Source organism: Lissotriton helveticus, chromosome 6 (genome assembly GCF_964261635.1).
Source record: "Lissotriton helveticus chromosome 6, aLisHel1.1, whole genome shotgun sequence".
Lineage (NCBI taxonomy): Eukaryota > Metazoa > Chordata > Amphibia > Caudata > Salamandridae > Lissotriton > Lissotriton helveticus.
The window spans coordinates 116,628,112-116,643,955 of NC_136067.1; the positions used below are offsets into that span (position 1 = coordinate 116,628,112).

Genomic DNA, 15,844 nt, shown 5'->3' on the forward strand with positions numbered 1-15,844 from the left:
TTGAGCCACACTTCTCCACAATTTAGGCTCAACCACTGGACCCACTTATTATATAAATCAACCTCATGTTCTCTTTTCCCCTCACTAAGGGCTGGCACACCCACTAGGGCAACCACATATGGTTGTGCTTCCGGGGGCAAATTTATAGACGGAAATTGACAGGAAACTGCCTTGGGCAAAGAGGGTTTAGCTAGAGATGGTATACTATTTGTCCCCTGATTTTTACCCACCTTGGGGTGTGGTCTAGGTTTACCAGTAGGGTCCCCTGCAGGGAGAGAGGTATGGCCTGGTGTATTGGTGGTTGATATAGGGGGTGGTACGGGGATTATAGACTTGACGGTAGTTGTTGCTATCCCTGAATTTTTATTCAATGCTGCTGGGACAGTAGGCTTAACTGCTTCAGGACAGGGTGCCTTTGTGGGAGTACCAACAGATATAGGGGGTGCCACATTACCTTGGGGATTAGTTGACTTCGTTGTCCCTACTATCCTGTTATTTAAGATGGAGGTTAGTCTATCCAGTTTTGACACCAGAGGTTTAATATGGGAGACAATAGTTTGCTCCAGACTTGCCTGGAGGTCAGCCACCATATTGGTGACCCAACATGGAATCCCTGGAGATGAATGCAGGGTATTATCAGAAAGGGGGCACCAGATTATGGTTGGCCTGCTTCTTTTTACCCATATTTTTAGGGAAGCTATTCTTTTTCATCTTGGGGCCAATCCTACCAGGTTTTAAAATTACAACAGGGGGGGGAGAAGTCAGAATACAAAGTTGGTCCTCATTGCTTATAGGGGACTCTACTGGAACCTGTACTATTTCAACATCTACTGAGGTCTCAGCTGGCATCTGTGCACAGGGCAACTCATAATAAGTGGATGTTAAATAAGAGTCCAAGACCGTAGGGTCGATCGCAATGACTGAACATTCATCGCCACGATCTTTGAAGCATGCCGTGGGTGGCAGGGATAATCTTCTTTCTGTGTTTTCAATTACATTAGCCACAACCCCTATAGTTTGTTGTAACATTTTGTCAATAGCCGTCAATGTTGGCAAGGGCTGTGGCAATGTTGCCTGGAGTCTAGTGTTTGGGCGAGATGCTGGTAATTTTAATTTCCTGCCCTGAATACTCATTTTTGCTACAGGATAATAGGTCGATTAACAACTAGGTACCAGGAAGGAATTGAATAAATAACAAGTCCAGCACAAATCAAGTATAGCACTATCAGTCTTATGCTAACCCGATAAGCCAGTAGGCAGTCACTTAAAGAAAAAATTAAAATCCAGGTAACAGTACCCTTGTAGTAGACGCCGTTGCCTTATAGGTTATGAATTCATTGGTTAGGGGGGTGGCCCGTCCCGTCCCCTGTCGCCCACAGACGGCCCGCCCTTTGCCCGGGCTTAGCCCGGCGTGTCCCGCGACGCGGGGGCTGAGCTCCTTTTTGTGCGCCTCCTGGTGCGGGAAATGCGGGTGGCGGCGGCTTCTGCCGTAGAGGCGTGTGGGACTTGCAGTCTAAGTGACCCTGTGCCCCCCTCCACACTGCGGCCGCTGCTGATTGAAATGCTGCGGCGGCGGGAGGGAGACAAACAAAGCCGGTGAGCCTACGTGTCCAGAAGTATGCCCCCGAGATGCTGCTAGAGTCCCCCGCTCCGCCGGGGCGGAGCTCCTTTTTGTGCGCCTCCTGGCGCGGGAAATGCAGGTGGCGGCGGCTTCTGCCGTAGAGGTGTGTGGGACTTGCAGTCCTAGTGACCCTGTGCCCACCTCCACACTGCGGCCGCTGCTGGAAATGCTGCGGCGGCGGGAGGGAGACAAACAAAGCCGGTGAGCCTGCGTGTCCAGAAGTATGCCCCCGAGATGCTGCTAGAGTCCCCCGCATTCCTTATATCACTCCGTTGTCTGTGCAGGCTTCATACAGTAGCAACTGACTGCTCATTTCACCAGGGAGCCCTCAGAGTACACCTTAATACCTCACAAAAGTAGAGATCAAAGGCGGCCTCTTCCAACTCCTAACACATAGAACTATGGGTGTCTGAAAACTGAAAACCATTGCCCAATCTCAAGTCATGTTTATTGCTCTTATAATCTTCCCTTCTCCAGGGACCACTGTTGTTTAAAAGAGTTAACTCCCAAGGTCCCTGTTCGACTTCTTTGGGTTCCCTTGTTGCCTTAAAATATATACAATCTCAAGTCACAGCCTACACGCGTTCAGTGCCACAGACTTTAGTTTCAATATATTTCCACAGGTGGAAATAAGTCAGTAAAATACGTTTATTGTTCAGTTAATTAAAACCACAACAATAGCAACATTAAAACAAATATCACTTTTTGTGCTGTTTGAAAATAAATCTATTTCTTATCATGATATTTACACTTCTTCCTATATAATGTAAACAAAACATTTAATAAAATTACCTAATATTAAAAACAATATCTCAAGTGTTACATCAAACAACTATTTTACCAGGCCGCTAGCCTTGTTTTGAATGTTCCTTTTACTAGATTTTGAGGGTGATCAAGGGTTGACTAGGCTGCTCACGAGCATTTTAATATATCAGTTCCTCAAGAGTAAGTGGTCCACTAAGCAGGAGGAAATAAGCACACTCGCACATAGACACGTCACACTCACACAAGCAAAGCAGCAGGCCTGGAAACGGATCAACACAAATACGTCACGTGGGAACACGAAGCACCGCTGGCTGGACTTGGGCGCGTGGACGGCGCGTGGACTGCGCGTGGACTGCACGCGGCCTCTCCTCCCGCGCGGATTCGAACATCGGAGCCCAGCACGCATCCCGTTCCAGCTGCCGTGACGCCACGCGTCCACTGAGCCGGGGGTCTCACGCGCCTCTTGCCAGGAGTGCCCTTCGAACAGCGAGGATGCCCTAATCCTTACCTTTAGCGCCTCCAGCCTGTAGCGTTGAGTGGATGCCGGGTCCATCATAACGGTCACCGCCTTCACCAGCTGTTCGCACAAGGCGTTCACCTGTTCGAGAGACATTATGCTGGGGCGTGAGGACTGTGGGGTTTGTTCGTGCCACTGAGTATATTTCCCTAATTAGCGGAGAAAGACTCGGGTTGCAATTGTCTCGCATGCAGATTCAGCGAGCATCCATTGAATGCAGCAAGATGATGACGGCCTCACACAGGTGCCTTGGAGGAAAACGAGGCTTGATACGCACAGAGTTTCATTGGTTACTGCCGCCATACGCATGCGCTCTATAAGACACTACCTGCACACGAACGATGTTTTCTGCTCAATCCCTAAGGGATACGCAATCATTGGACTGCTTCGACTTCTGAACTGATTCTTACTTATTTAGTGTAAGCATAGGAGTTAATTTTGCGGCCGTCAGCAGTATATTCATTAAAATGTATCTTCATAATGTAACTCTCGTTTCTCAACTTGTGTTAAGAAACTAATATTGAATCATTGACTGTTCTGCGAGTGTGTGTCAACTCTGAGATGTATCACACGAAGCCGTGGTTCGTGCTTTCAAAGATAGAGTAGTTAGATAGGGTGCCACATGTCTTCAATCTAATATGGCCGTTAGCATGTTCATATTGGAGTCCTTTCCCGTCTCTGCGGTGTGGCTACCTTTCCAATATGGCGGCTGTCTGAGTGTGCCTCACGTTCTAAGTCTAGGCATTGGAGGGTTAGACTCGTGGGTGTTTATCGCTGGCGGGAGCTCGTGTCATGGGGAGTGCACGTCTGGAGGCTGTGGGTGAAGTTGGTCCGTTCGCTGAATGTTGGTGGGTCACACGCCAGTATTGACAAATGCACTTGGTGTGAGTTCTTGTTGATTGTAATCTATAAAATAGCGCTGCAAAACAAGTTTCATGCTCTTATGCGTGACTCTTCCACAAGCTTTTACGTGACATTTCGATTTATTGCGTGACACTTATGTGGCGATCCAACACTATTCCACACCCTTTAGTAGTCATTACTTCGGCCAGAATCGGAGTGACACATTATTAGGTAGGTGGCTTCTGCTGCCTTTTACTAGTTTCCCTGTACTGTACTAGAAGTGTTGTTTGATTTCATATCTGTTTATATGTTATGGTGCCCTTTCTTGAGGACTGTTCTAGTTCTGTGGTTGTTATTGCTTTAACATGGTTGGGTCCATGTTCAGCAGAGTTCTGGTCACGGACTGTTCTCCCTAACCAACATGATTAGCTTTACCAGGATATGGTTGGACGTGGGCTCTGTTGTTCACTCTTCAAAGCAGAATAAAACTTACTTGCTGGATCGAGACCCCGCCTACTTGTCTGTTTGTCACACTCCCTGGCATTGTGTTTGAGAAATTCCCCAGTGCCTAGCTCATTGCCTGTTTCAAAAGAGACCTCAAACTCCAACTCCTTAACAAATACTTTCCTGAACAACGTCAACTAACCAAGACCTCAATACCCCGAGTTGACTCCCATTCAAGGATTGTTGGTGAATGGACTATGCTAATCTCCTTGTTTTTCTTTTTTTCTTCCCCTCCCCCTCCACTGCACAGTTACTTATTGTTCATACTGTATTCTTTATCCGTGGTTTGCTTACTTACTGTCAGCCTTCTAGGTAATGTAAGGCCCTTCGGCTTTGCACAATATGTATGTGAAGCACTCTGATACCTACGGGTCTAGCTAGCGCTATACAAAACTTTAAAAAAATAAATAAATAACTGTACCCCCAGGATGTTGAATCTTCTTTGTTTTACCAATCAGTATAATATATGTTTCTGAAACGCTGATTGTGGTGTATTATATGGAATAGCTGTGCTACCTTACCGTGTAACAAACTCACAAAATCGTCTTGCTCTGGTTTAAACCCTGGGTAGCGGTGGCTTCGAGCAGTAAGGCTTAATCAAAGGAACTAGTTTAAAGCATTTAAAAGCACCAAATAATGTTTATGAAAATAGAATATATTTTTATGAATTTTGAGACACCAAGATTAGCAAAATCCACCAGAGGGTTCGGTAGATATATATTTTTTATAAAGAAAGCATAAATCTCAGCTGTTTAGCCCAAATCACAAACAAGCACTGGTGACCATAAAGTTTGGAAACTTTACAAAAGTTTGAAAGAGTTGCGCTTGGCTACTCTGGCATGAGTTGGTCAACCAGTTATGACAAAGGGGAGGGGTGGGCAAAAAGGAGTAGGTGGACAGTTAGATGGTCACCAAAGCGGTCCCAAGTCCAGTTCCACACTTTATATCAAGACCATCATAGACTTCAATGTAGTGGTCCTAATAAAGGATGGTGAAAAATGCTCTGAGTGCTGTGTGGTCGACAGGGACATTCCTGGGTTCATTCCCTGGTCCATGGGTGAGGTGGGATGACTTTGACCACAGGGGTTGAAGTTCCTTAAAGTCCTATTTGAGCCAGTAGAAGTGCAGCTGTGGATGACCTATCAATTTCCAGATACATGAGTCCAGTGATATTCTTTGGTGAGGACTAGTGTCTTTCTTTGGCGACCAATCTTCAATCTCACGACTCTCCAGAGTCTGGAAGTCACAAGTGTAACTTTTGGGTCCGGCTTGGCGGTCTTCGCTGCACGTAAGTGGTCCGAGGCGATTCCTTGTGGGTGGCTACTGACTAGCCAAAATGACATACTTTCGCGGCCCTGGGGCTGGAACAAGGGGTCAGTACAGTGGAGTCACTACTTCAGCAGTTGTTTCAGCCTATCGTTCAAGGTTAAGGAGCCAGCAGGGCAGTCCTTCATCGGTCCTCTTTCTAGTCCAGATGTGATCTGAATTTCAGGGGTGTCATATTTATGCCCGGGGGGAGTTATGCAACCACTAGCCAATGGCCCACAAGGATCCCTCCGGCCCTATGACATCTTCCAGCTATGTGTGGCATTTATCAATCCCATAGTGCACTATCCTGCCTACTCTTAAGATGTCGGAGTCCTTCCCTTTCCGCAGCAAAAACAACAATTTGGGAGTTTTGCTGTTAGGCCATATTAAAGTTATATCCTATTTATAATATACAGCTCTCTGCCTTCTGGCTGAAAGGCCTTCCTTAGGTGAGACTTGCATATATTGTTAAGGGAAGTTGTGGATTTGCCATTGTTTTAAATGGCATGGCCGAATTAGCAGTTTGAAATCTACTGTGGCAGGTTGGTAGCCATTTTGTACTTTTCACATGCGGAGTGGCACGTTCAGTGCTGCAGCCCTGGGTAGACACTCTAACTTGCATGCCCTGGGTACTCTTGGTATCATATACTAGGGACTTATAAGTAAGTCCGCTTATGCCAATCGGGGGTAACCAATTCAACATACATTTTGTGATGGGTTAGAACACTGGCACTGAGGTCTGGCTGGCAGGCCTCAGTGCACTCTCAGAGAAGAAAAAAAAGCAGTATCAGTTCAAAACCTTGAGGTTGATCATGAACAATTAGGCATTTCCTTACACTGTCCCTCTCCTTTAATTTTTCTAAGTCAGTTGAAGGCAGTAGCAGCAATATAAAAGTAGTCTCCTGCCTTTCCTTATGCTTAAGGTTGTTCAAAAACAATGTTTTGTAATGTGCGTATATATTGTGGCATGTGGAATAAACATGTTATGGTTACATTTATTTAGAATAATGTATTCATTTAGGTGAAGAAATCATTGAAAATTAAACATTGTCCTTTGGTAATAAAGGGACATAGAGTGAGATAATTATCCAGTTGCTAAGTGGCTCAATTATCTAGTGGCTCAATATCAGAATGTTTAATTTAGGAACACTGGGTTTCAAATTCCACCCCCCACTTGACTAAACTGTGTGACCCTACACAACTGGCTTTCCTTCACTCCCTCATTTTAATTGAGCTTCAAATATGAGATCACGTTGAAGTAATTTGTTTTAGAATGTGTGCTATATAAAAACCTCACATAAGTTATGGTTTAGTAGACAGCAATGTATCTGTACATATAAAAACACAGATATACTGTGAAAATAAAGTAACATCTCTTGGTTCACTCAGGCCATTGGAGATAGAAAGAAGTTTAAGAACTATTACTTTAACAGATGTCAGTGCAGTGATATAATCTAACGAACTAAAGTGAAACATAAGCATTCAAAATGGAACTTATTTCAAAATCTGAAATAATGATCATGTTTTTCCAGGAAGTTTGCAGCTTTATTCACATGCCAAATCATTTGATAGCTCAGCCTGTGCTTTGGCTCCTTAAGAAAAGATCAGACACCTGGCACTATGCTCCATCTGAATTTTCTGGCTTGCCCACTTCTAATGCTGAACACTGCAATTAGGGCATCAGTTGTGTAGAACTTGGAAGTCTAGTGAAGGGAGAGGATAGAAATGTGCGTTGATGTCATTCCTTAGGTAAGGTGTGTGTTTTGAAAGGAATTTGTAGCACTTTAGTGTGTACATTTGTTGAATGTATGCATCAGTGCACTTCAAACTGGGTCATAGTGGTGAATGACACACCGTCTTGCAGGCTTGAGCATGTATTCAAAGGGCCTTGTTAATGAAAAGGTGCATCTAGAGACACACAATGTGAGTTGTGCAAGGAGATCTGTAAAGACGGTAGGGACTGGTCACTATGGATTGGTGGAGTTTGGTTCCTATGTTGTGGCCAGTCATCATTCATATCTTTCCTTCAGTGGCATGACGACTTTGGGGACTGCAAGAAGATTCATGCATGTTGAGTGAATTTGGAATGAAGTGAACCTGAAGGAAGGTAGTATCTGGACACCTGATACAGTATTTGGGGCACTTCTATAGGTGCCCTTGTGTATTATATCTGCGGTCCTTTTGTTGTACAAGTCAGGTGTGAGTAGGACTGCTGCAGTTGCATGCTTTTGTAACTTTCCTATGTTTTTACATTGAGGCCCCAGTAAATGATGTAGACACAGTCTCATCTCAAGCTGGTTGTGGCACTGCAGGCCTGGGCTAGAAGTCTGGTGTGGAGTCAGGGAAAACTGTGTTCCGCAGAGATGAATAACAAAGCTCTGCAGCACAGGTAGGATTGCCAGTCACACATTTTTAATGCTTAGGAGTGTTATACACTAAGATAATAACCACACTAATTTCACTGACCCTGCACCATTGGGAGTTATTTTGTGCCATTTTATTTTTTTGACAAATTGCATTTATCCGTTTCTTCGGCTGTCTACTAAAAGTTGTCTCTGCCTCTTTATTATAGTTCAGCTGTTTGTGCATCAGGATGTCATTTGCACTGAGTAAGAGTTGAAGATGCTCTAACACGTGCCAGTTTATAAAAGAACAGAGCATTAAGGGTAGGTGATTCTGCATGTTTAACTTTCAGTGGAAAATTGTATAAAATATTAATTGGCAAACTTTCTATTTTTGTCAGAGTCTGTGAGGCACATCTTCCATCACTGAGTTAAGCCCCTCTTTTGCTTTCTGTCTCTAGTTTCTGGATCTGTGTCAACACTCCAACAATGATTCACTGAGTGTAAGCAGGTATGGAACGTGGGAAGGAGCGAGTTGTGGCTCTGGTTGACATGGACTGCTTCTACGTCCAGGTAGAACAGAGATTGAACCCTGCCCTGAAGAACAAGCCATGCGTTGTTGTGCAGTACAAGACTTTTAAAGGTGGCGGGTGAGTGGTGCTTTGAGTATAGACATGTAGACAACTGTTCACTTCTTTCTTGTGTATTGATTCTGTGGCTGGAGCAGGAACGCAGTTTCCTATGAGTTAATTTCTATTCTTAATGTAGAGTTTCACTCCTGTTTTCCTTGGATTTTCCTGTCTTGCAGTATAATAGCTGTCAGTTATGAAGCCAGAGCATTTGGAATTACCAAAACCATGTGGGCCAACGATGCCAAGAAGCTGTGTGCAGACTTGCAGCTCGCTCGCGTCCGGGAGTCTCGTGGGAAAGCAGACCTTACTAAGTAAGTCAGACCATAAACATTACAATATACAGCCTGTAGGCCTGAGAGCACCTGGAATAGTCACATATTAAAACCATCACCTGTAAGCATTTTAAGAAGCACAGAAGCTGATGATGGGAGTTGCTGCTCCATTAATGCCCTTGATGTTGTATATTGAAATAAAAAATCTATCAAGTTGAGCTCTTCGCCAACAATAGGTGTTTTTCACTAGCGCTAGGCATTAATTTGTCATTGACCATTGTAAGCATATAACTTAGCATTATTTCTATCTTTCCAGTAGTTGTCTTCTCACGTCAGAGAGGCATGTTCGCATTTCATTTTCAGAGCCACCTCAGAATGCTCTTCCCAATCCTTGACAAGAGAGAGCCCTATTGTGTTCATTTGAAGATAACAAAGCATAGCCCATAGTATTGATTACCCAAGCTATGATTTTTGACAGAATAAATGATTGCACAAGGTATTGAAAATGGTTTCCTCCAAAAGAGCAGAACATTTCCAGTGTGCAAATGTCAGTCAGGAGTCATTCCATGCTTACTGAGTTTAGTAATTGGCCCTTTCAGGACATTGCTTCGACCCTATATCATCTGCAGGAAGTAAGTCTCCTCTGGGCAGAAAATTAATGTTTTTTCCCCCCGAAATGGAACTCTATCGTGTACCAGAGTTAATAAATTCCGAAAATATTTTTTATGGTTTTCTTCAGTGTCTTCTAATTTTCTTACAATTAGCCTCCATGTTGCTTTAGTTAAGATGAAGTTTGTTCTCCTATTGTTGCCTAACCTAGGACCTTAGTTTTGGTGCGTGGAATATGGTAGTGAAGCTGTGACCAGGCAGTAAGCATATGTTTAGGTCAAACCATCGAACACTGAATGTCATCAAATCATAGTTGCTATAATTACATTTGTATCTGTTCACCTGCGACTCTTGCGTATTATTTAGTGTAGTAATGCAGAGTGAAGATCCCTTCCTGTTATTGTAGGTACAGAGAGGCCAGCGTTGAAGTGATTGAGGTGATGTCCCGGTTTGCTGTAGTCGAAAGGGCAAGCATTGATGAGGCGTTCATCGACCTGACTACTGCTGTGCAGGAGAGACTGAAGAAGATGGCTGGATGCCCAGTATCTGCCGCCGCTCTGTCCAGCACCTACGTTCAGGGCTATCCATGCAGCTCTGAGGAGGATGGCTGGAAAGGCCAGAAGAGTGCCGCTTCAAAAGGTATCTTGTGCTTGGTTCCCCAGAACCACTTCTGGGCTTCCCGGCCATTGATTGTTCTTCGAAATGAAGTAGTGCTTCTCTGTGTCTCCAACAAGAACAGTGTGACCCTGTAGAAAGTTAAGCAATCCTCCAAAACAATGGCCTTCCACACTTAAGGAGTTGGTGCTTACCAGTAAGCTAGTGCCTGCCAGTTCAGCGCTTTGTGGTAAGGGAAGAGGGCTCTTGGATGCATGTATTGCCAGAATCCACTATGTGTTCAGCAAAGTTACACCCCACTCTGTCGTCGCCTTTAGTCTCCCGTTTGTGGTGTTGCTTGCCATTTCAGCCAGAGGACCGTCGAGAAGAGACTTACTAGCTCTTTAACTTGTGTTCTTAAGGAACTTTCCCTTACTGTATGGAGTTCCATGGCCACATATTGAAACCCGGGGTGGCAGAATCTGAAGAAGTATTCTGTTCCTCCTGCAGCTTCTGTAAATCCTCATCTACCGTAGTCATCTGATGGAAAATACGCCAGTATGTTTGTTGTTGTTCGCTCTTTGTCCATGTTAGTTGAGGTACAGCGTTTTGCTTGAAAAGCTTGTGTTTGACAAAGCTAGGCCTGTTTGAGCTCACTCTAGTACATTTGCATGGTTTGCCCTTCTCAAGTAGTATTTTTTTTTTTAAAGAAAGAAATGGTGTCTTTGAAAACTGTAATGCCTCTTTCTTTTACTGGTAGATGAGTTGGCACCAAATTCCTGATAGTAGTGATAGGTGCACCGTAAAAACTACAAGCATTTACAGTGCAGTAGGTCTCGCCTTCGAAAAAGTTAGAGCTAATGGCATTGCAAGTGACAAACTTTTTATTTATGGGTTGGTTTTGAAAACAGATAAATAAATGGCATTGTCATTTACAATGCCAATAGCTTAATCTCTCGCAAATGCGAGACCTATTGCATTTGCGCACATACACACACACAGACACACAGAGCCACACACACACACAGAGCCATACACACACGCACACACAGAGCCACAGAGCAGAATTCCTAGAGCCAATGTAGTTAAATAAAAAAATACTTGTGAAGAAGCATCCGGGGCACCGTGGAGGCGCTGACAGCTCGTTTGCTTGCGTGCACCCGGGGCTCCATCACTGGGTGCTGAGGTAAACACCCTGCATCACAAGGCCGCCAGAGACCTAAAAAAACAAGAATGCAAAGGGTCCTAATGCGGACCAAATGAGTACTATGACTGTTTTGATGTAATAGAATGCAAAAACTAGACAACAGTGGAGGAAACATCGGAAAACTATAAATTATTGCGGGTTGACTGTCGGGGGGGGGGGGGGGGGGAATGGTCCTTTTCTAACAGGTTTATCCTTGCAATATAACCTGACATTTGTAAAGGCATTTCTTACAAAACAACATTTAAAAAGTCATTACCTTATTATAGTACATACATAATTTATTTTCTATATTAGATGGCAGTGACATACCATTAGGTCTCTGGAGATTAGGAGTACCTCATTACGCCATTCTATCTAGGGACACACTGAATAGATCACCTTGTATTTCCCATTGGCATCTCCTCTTCCAGGAGATCATTAGCGTTTGGGTCAGTTTGCTTTCACATTTGGGTCCTTCCCCACAGCGGGCTCACGCAATGCCTAAACATATGCTGCATCAAAGTACCCCTTTCCTTTAACCAGTCCACTCCCTGAATCCACTCTGTCCCATAGCACCATCCTGTCCCTTACCCCGAGCTACAACTGAACAGGACAGCCCCCTGTATACCCAGTCAGGCGCACTCTGCGTTGCAGCATGGTCTGTGACATCCCTCGGCTGGACCTTGCCCCCTGTGCCCCAGCTCTCTCTTCTCTCATATGGGCATTTTTTAATCCGCCTGACTTGCTGTTGGATCTTGCCGTCCTCCATCACTATCCAGTGCGTATTGGCTTTGCCAGGGACAGCCGCGATCAGGAAGGCGCAGAACACCAGTATCCACTTGCGGCTCCAACCCCAGGCCTCCGCCATCTTCCGTTTTTACTGTTGCCAGCCCTGACCCTGCTCCTGCAGCCGCCGCCACACTGCGCTGGAAGCGGAAGCAGCCGTCCGCCGCCATCTTGGGAAGGTCAAGGTCTGACAGCTCCCCTAGGCGATGGCAGACCCCTGAGGGAGAGCTGATCTAGACGCCATAATAGAAAGGGTTCTATCCAGATAGTTCTAAGAAACAACTAGAGCGAAACTTAACAAGACCAGCGCTCACCAGGCAGCCGGCACTCACGCTTTACTTTTAACGTTAAAAGTAAAGAGTGGGTGCCACGATTATACGAAAAGTAAAGAAATAGATGTTTTTTCTGTTTCTTTACTTTGGTATAGTCGCGGAACCCGCGCTTTACTTTTAATGTTAAAAGTAAAGTGCGGGTGCCGGGATTATACCCAAAGTGTGCTCGCCACATCGAGGAGTTTTCTCTTTTAGAGCAGTCCCACTTGGACGGCTGGCGTAAAAGGTTTCTTATCTTCTTTATGGGGCCATCTGTTTGGACCCATAAAGAAGATAAGAAACCTTTTACAACAGCAGTAAGTCAAGGAAGCCAGTGTGAATGGGACGGCTCTAAAAGAGAAAAGAGTACTTCCCTGAGACCTCTTTTCCAATGCCTGGCCACCGTTTAGCATGAACGGTGACGCCAGCCAATGGAAAAGAGGAGCGGGGCTTAACCTTGCTAGTGAAACGTACTCTAACTCATTAAATCTCGCCAGCGAGACTGCGCATGTGCGCAGCCTACGCTAGCCAATACCTAAAAAAGGAATGGATGAAATACTTGAATTAATCTTAGCCACGTGTGATTACTCTGGCTGTGTTACCTGCAATATTTTTTGCTGTTCCACGCAAAATATTGACCGAGCTCGTGTAAATGAGGATAGATTGACAGAGGTGGAAAAGGTGCTTATTTTAGATAAGCTTAATAGAGAATAGCTAAAGGATGGCGAGCATCTCCCGTGGTCACCCCTTCCCCATTACGGCAGAAGTTCTCAAGTGTAACTGGTGACTTTCAATTTTCATTCTCGAAGAGTTTGAAGTGGTGTACACCTTTTTTTTAGCAATACTGGCACGTGGATGGCTGTTTGTTTTTGTTTCTCATTTTCCCTGCCTTATGTAGCCCTCCTGTTGTAGAAGAAGAGATTCAAAGGTTAACACTCCAGGCATTTTAGTTTCCAACAAGCTTGCCTTCTTCATGATCGTTAAGGCGGCTGTTGACAGGTGTGGAGCCAGAGACCCACAAATGGCTTAACTGAATTGTTGTTGGGCTCATTGGTTTTGGGGGCTACTGAGAATGTATGATTGTTACAGAATTATGAACTTGTGGTCCGAGTGTAAGATTTTCTCCATCAACCTGGCCACGGTGCTTGGGTTTATTGGCCACTCACAAACTAGAATCTCAGAATTGTAACCTAGATCAAAGTACTATGCAAAGTATTATTGAACTGTTAATGGGAGGCTTACAAGACCAGACAAGCCAGATAAACAATATGCATTTTTCATTTGCGTCCCAAAATACCAAATTCCTTCATTGACTGGTTCATATGTGTCTGCACTCTCTCCTTCTGTCTCTGCCTCAGAGGAGCTCCGGCGGCGTGGCGTTGAGCAGTGGCTGGACTCACTTCCCTTCGGAGACCCCACCAGCCCGGAGCTGCAGCTGGCTGTGGGCGCAGTCATCGTGGAGGAGATGCGAGCAGCCGTGGAGGCTGAGACCGGCTTCCAGTGCTCCGCAGGGGTAGCACACAATAAGGTAGCTTTAACTTCATCCTATGGGGGCTCAGTCCCATGATAAAAAAAAAGAACAATGCTTGTTTGTGTTTCTAATTATGTGAACAAGGCAGTCTGCTAGCACAGGGCTCTGGGATGTATTCTGCAAGTACTTTGAACCACGGCAGCCCCTGAGGCCCAGTGGCACACGTACGGCAGCACCCGGGGCCCAATGGCACACGTATGCCAGCCCCCCCGGGGCCCAGTTGCACATGTATGCCAGCCCCCGAAGCCCAGTGGCACACGTACAGCAGCACACCCGGGGCTCAATGGCACAGGTATGGATGCCCCCCGGGGTCCAGTGGCACAGGTACGACAGCCCCCAGGCCCCAGTGGCACACGTACAGCAGCCCCGAGGCCCAGTGGCACACATACAGCAGCCCGAGGCCCATGGCACACATACAGCGGCCCCTGAGACCAGTGGCACACATACAGCAGCCCCCGAGGCCCTGTGGCACACGTACAGCAGCCCCTCGAGGCCCAGTGGCAAACATACAGCAGACCCAAGGCCCAATGGCACACGTATGGCAGCCCTGAGGCCCAGTGGCACACATACAGCAGCCCCAGTGGCATACATACAGCAGCCCAGAGGCCCAGTGGCATACATATAGCAGCCCCCCGAGGCCCAGTGGCACACGTCCAGCAGCCTCGAGGCCCAGTGGCACACGTCCAGCAGCCTCGAGGCCCAGTGGCACACATACAGCAGCCCCCGAGGCCCAGTGGCACATGTACAGCAGCCCGAGACCCAGTGGCACACATACAGCAGCAGCCCCCGAGGCCCAGTGGCACACGTCCAGCAGCCCCCGAGGCCCAGTGGCACACGTCCAGCAGCCCCCGAGGCCCAGTGGCACACGTCCAGCAGCCCCCGAGGCCCAGTGGCACACGTCCAGCAGCCCCCGAGGCCCAGTGGCACACAAACAGCAGCCCCCGAGGCCCAGTGGCACACGTCCAGCAGCCTTGAGGCCCAGTGGCACACATACAGCAGCCCCGAGGCCCAGTGGCACACGTACAGCAGCCCAAGACCCAGTGGCAGACATACAGCAGCCCCCGAGGCCCAGTGGCACACATACAGCAGCCCAGAGGCCCAGTGGCACACATACAGCAGCCCCGAGGCCCAGTGGCACACATACAGCAGCCCCGAGTCCCAGTGGCACACATACAGCAGCCCCCGAGGCCCAGTGGCACACATACAGCAGCCCCCGAGGCCAAGTGGCACACATACAGCAGCCCCCGAGGCCCAGTGGCACACATACAGCAGCCCCCGAGGCCCAGTGGCACACATACAGCAGCCCCCGAGGCCCAGTGGCACACATACAGCAGCCCCCGAGGCCCAGTGGCACACATACAGCAGCCCCCGAGGCCCAGTGGCACACATACAGCAGCCCCCGAGGCCCAGTTGCACACGTCCAGCAGCCCTGAGGCCCAGTGGCACACGTCCAGCAGCCCGCGAGGCCAAGTGGCACATGTCCAGCAGCCCGCGAGGCCAAGTGGCACATGTCCAGCAGCCCGCGAGGCCAAGTGGCACACGTCCAGCAGCCCGCGAGGCCAAGTGGCACACGTCCAGCAGCCCGCGAGGCCAAGTGGCACACGTCCAGCAGCCCCCGAGGCCCAGTGGCACACGTCCAGCAGCCCCCGAGGCCCAGTGGCACACGTCCAGCAGCCCTGAGGCCCAGTGGCACACGTACAGCAGCCCGAGACCCAGTGGCACACATACAGCAGCCCCCGATGCCCAGTGGCACACATACAGCAGCCCCCGAGGCCCAGTGGCACACATACAGCAGCCCCCGAGGCCCAGTGGCACACGTACAGCAGCCCGAGACCCAGTGGCACACATACAGCAGCCCCGAGGCCCAGTGGCACATGTCCAGCAGCCCTGAGGCCCAGTGACACACATACAGCAGTCCCCGAGGCCCAGTGGCACACATACAGCAGCCCGAGACCCAGTGGCACACGTACAGCAGCCCCGAGGCCCAGTGGCACACGTACAGCAGCCCCGAGGCCCAGTGGCA

The 15,844-nt window shown here is 47.6% G+C and overlaps 2 protein-coding genes across 9 annotated transcripts in view; one reads left to right on the forward strand and one right to left on the reverse strand.

Annotated features, from left to right (window-relative positions):
* The window catches only part of LOC144762309 (exportin-5-like), a 949,573-nt gene extending 946,345 nt beyond the window's left edge, over nucleotides 1–3,228 (reverse strand). For 2 of the 4 annotated variants that reach the window (XM_078647462.1, XM_078647460.1), the window contains exon 1: nucleotides 2,895–3,228. In XM_078647462.1, coding sequence (XP_078503588.1) covers nucleotides 2,895–2,999 — 105 coding nt within the window. In that variant the 5' untranslated portion in view covers nucleotides 3,000–3,228. The remainder of the gene's footprint in view (nucleotides 1–2,894) is intronic. The other 2 variants (XM_078647463.1, XM_078647461.1) reach the window with 1 other exon arrangement.
* Nucleotides 3,229–3,239: 11 nt separating this feature from the next.
* POLH (DNA polymerase eta) overlaps nucleotides 3,240–15,844 on the forward strand; it is a 100,075-nt gene continuing 87,470 nt past the window's right edge. For 2 of the 5 annotated variants that reach the window (XM_078647465.1, XM_078647468.1), the window contains exons 1-6: nucleotides 3,637–3,751; nucleotides 8,131–8,224; nucleotides 8,362–8,550; nucleotides 8,709–8,843; nucleotides 9,820–10,052; nucleotides 13,649–13,818. In XM_078647465.1, the coding sequence (XP_078503591.1) occupies nucleotides 8,414–8,550; nucleotides 8,709–8,843; nucleotides 9,820–10,052; nucleotides 13,649–13,818 (675 nt within the window). In that variant the 5' untranslated portion in view covers nucleotides 3,637–3,751; nucleotides 8,131–8,224; nucleotides 8,362–8,413. Of the gene's footprint in view, nucleotides 3,323–3,636; nucleotides 3,788–8,130; nucleotides 8,225–8,361; nucleotides 8,551–8,708; nucleotides 8,844–9,819; nucleotides 10,053–13,648; nucleotides 13,819–15,844 lie in introns of those variants that run through there. The other 3 variants (XM_078647466.1, XM_078647464.1, XM_078647467.1) reach the window with 3 other exon arrangements.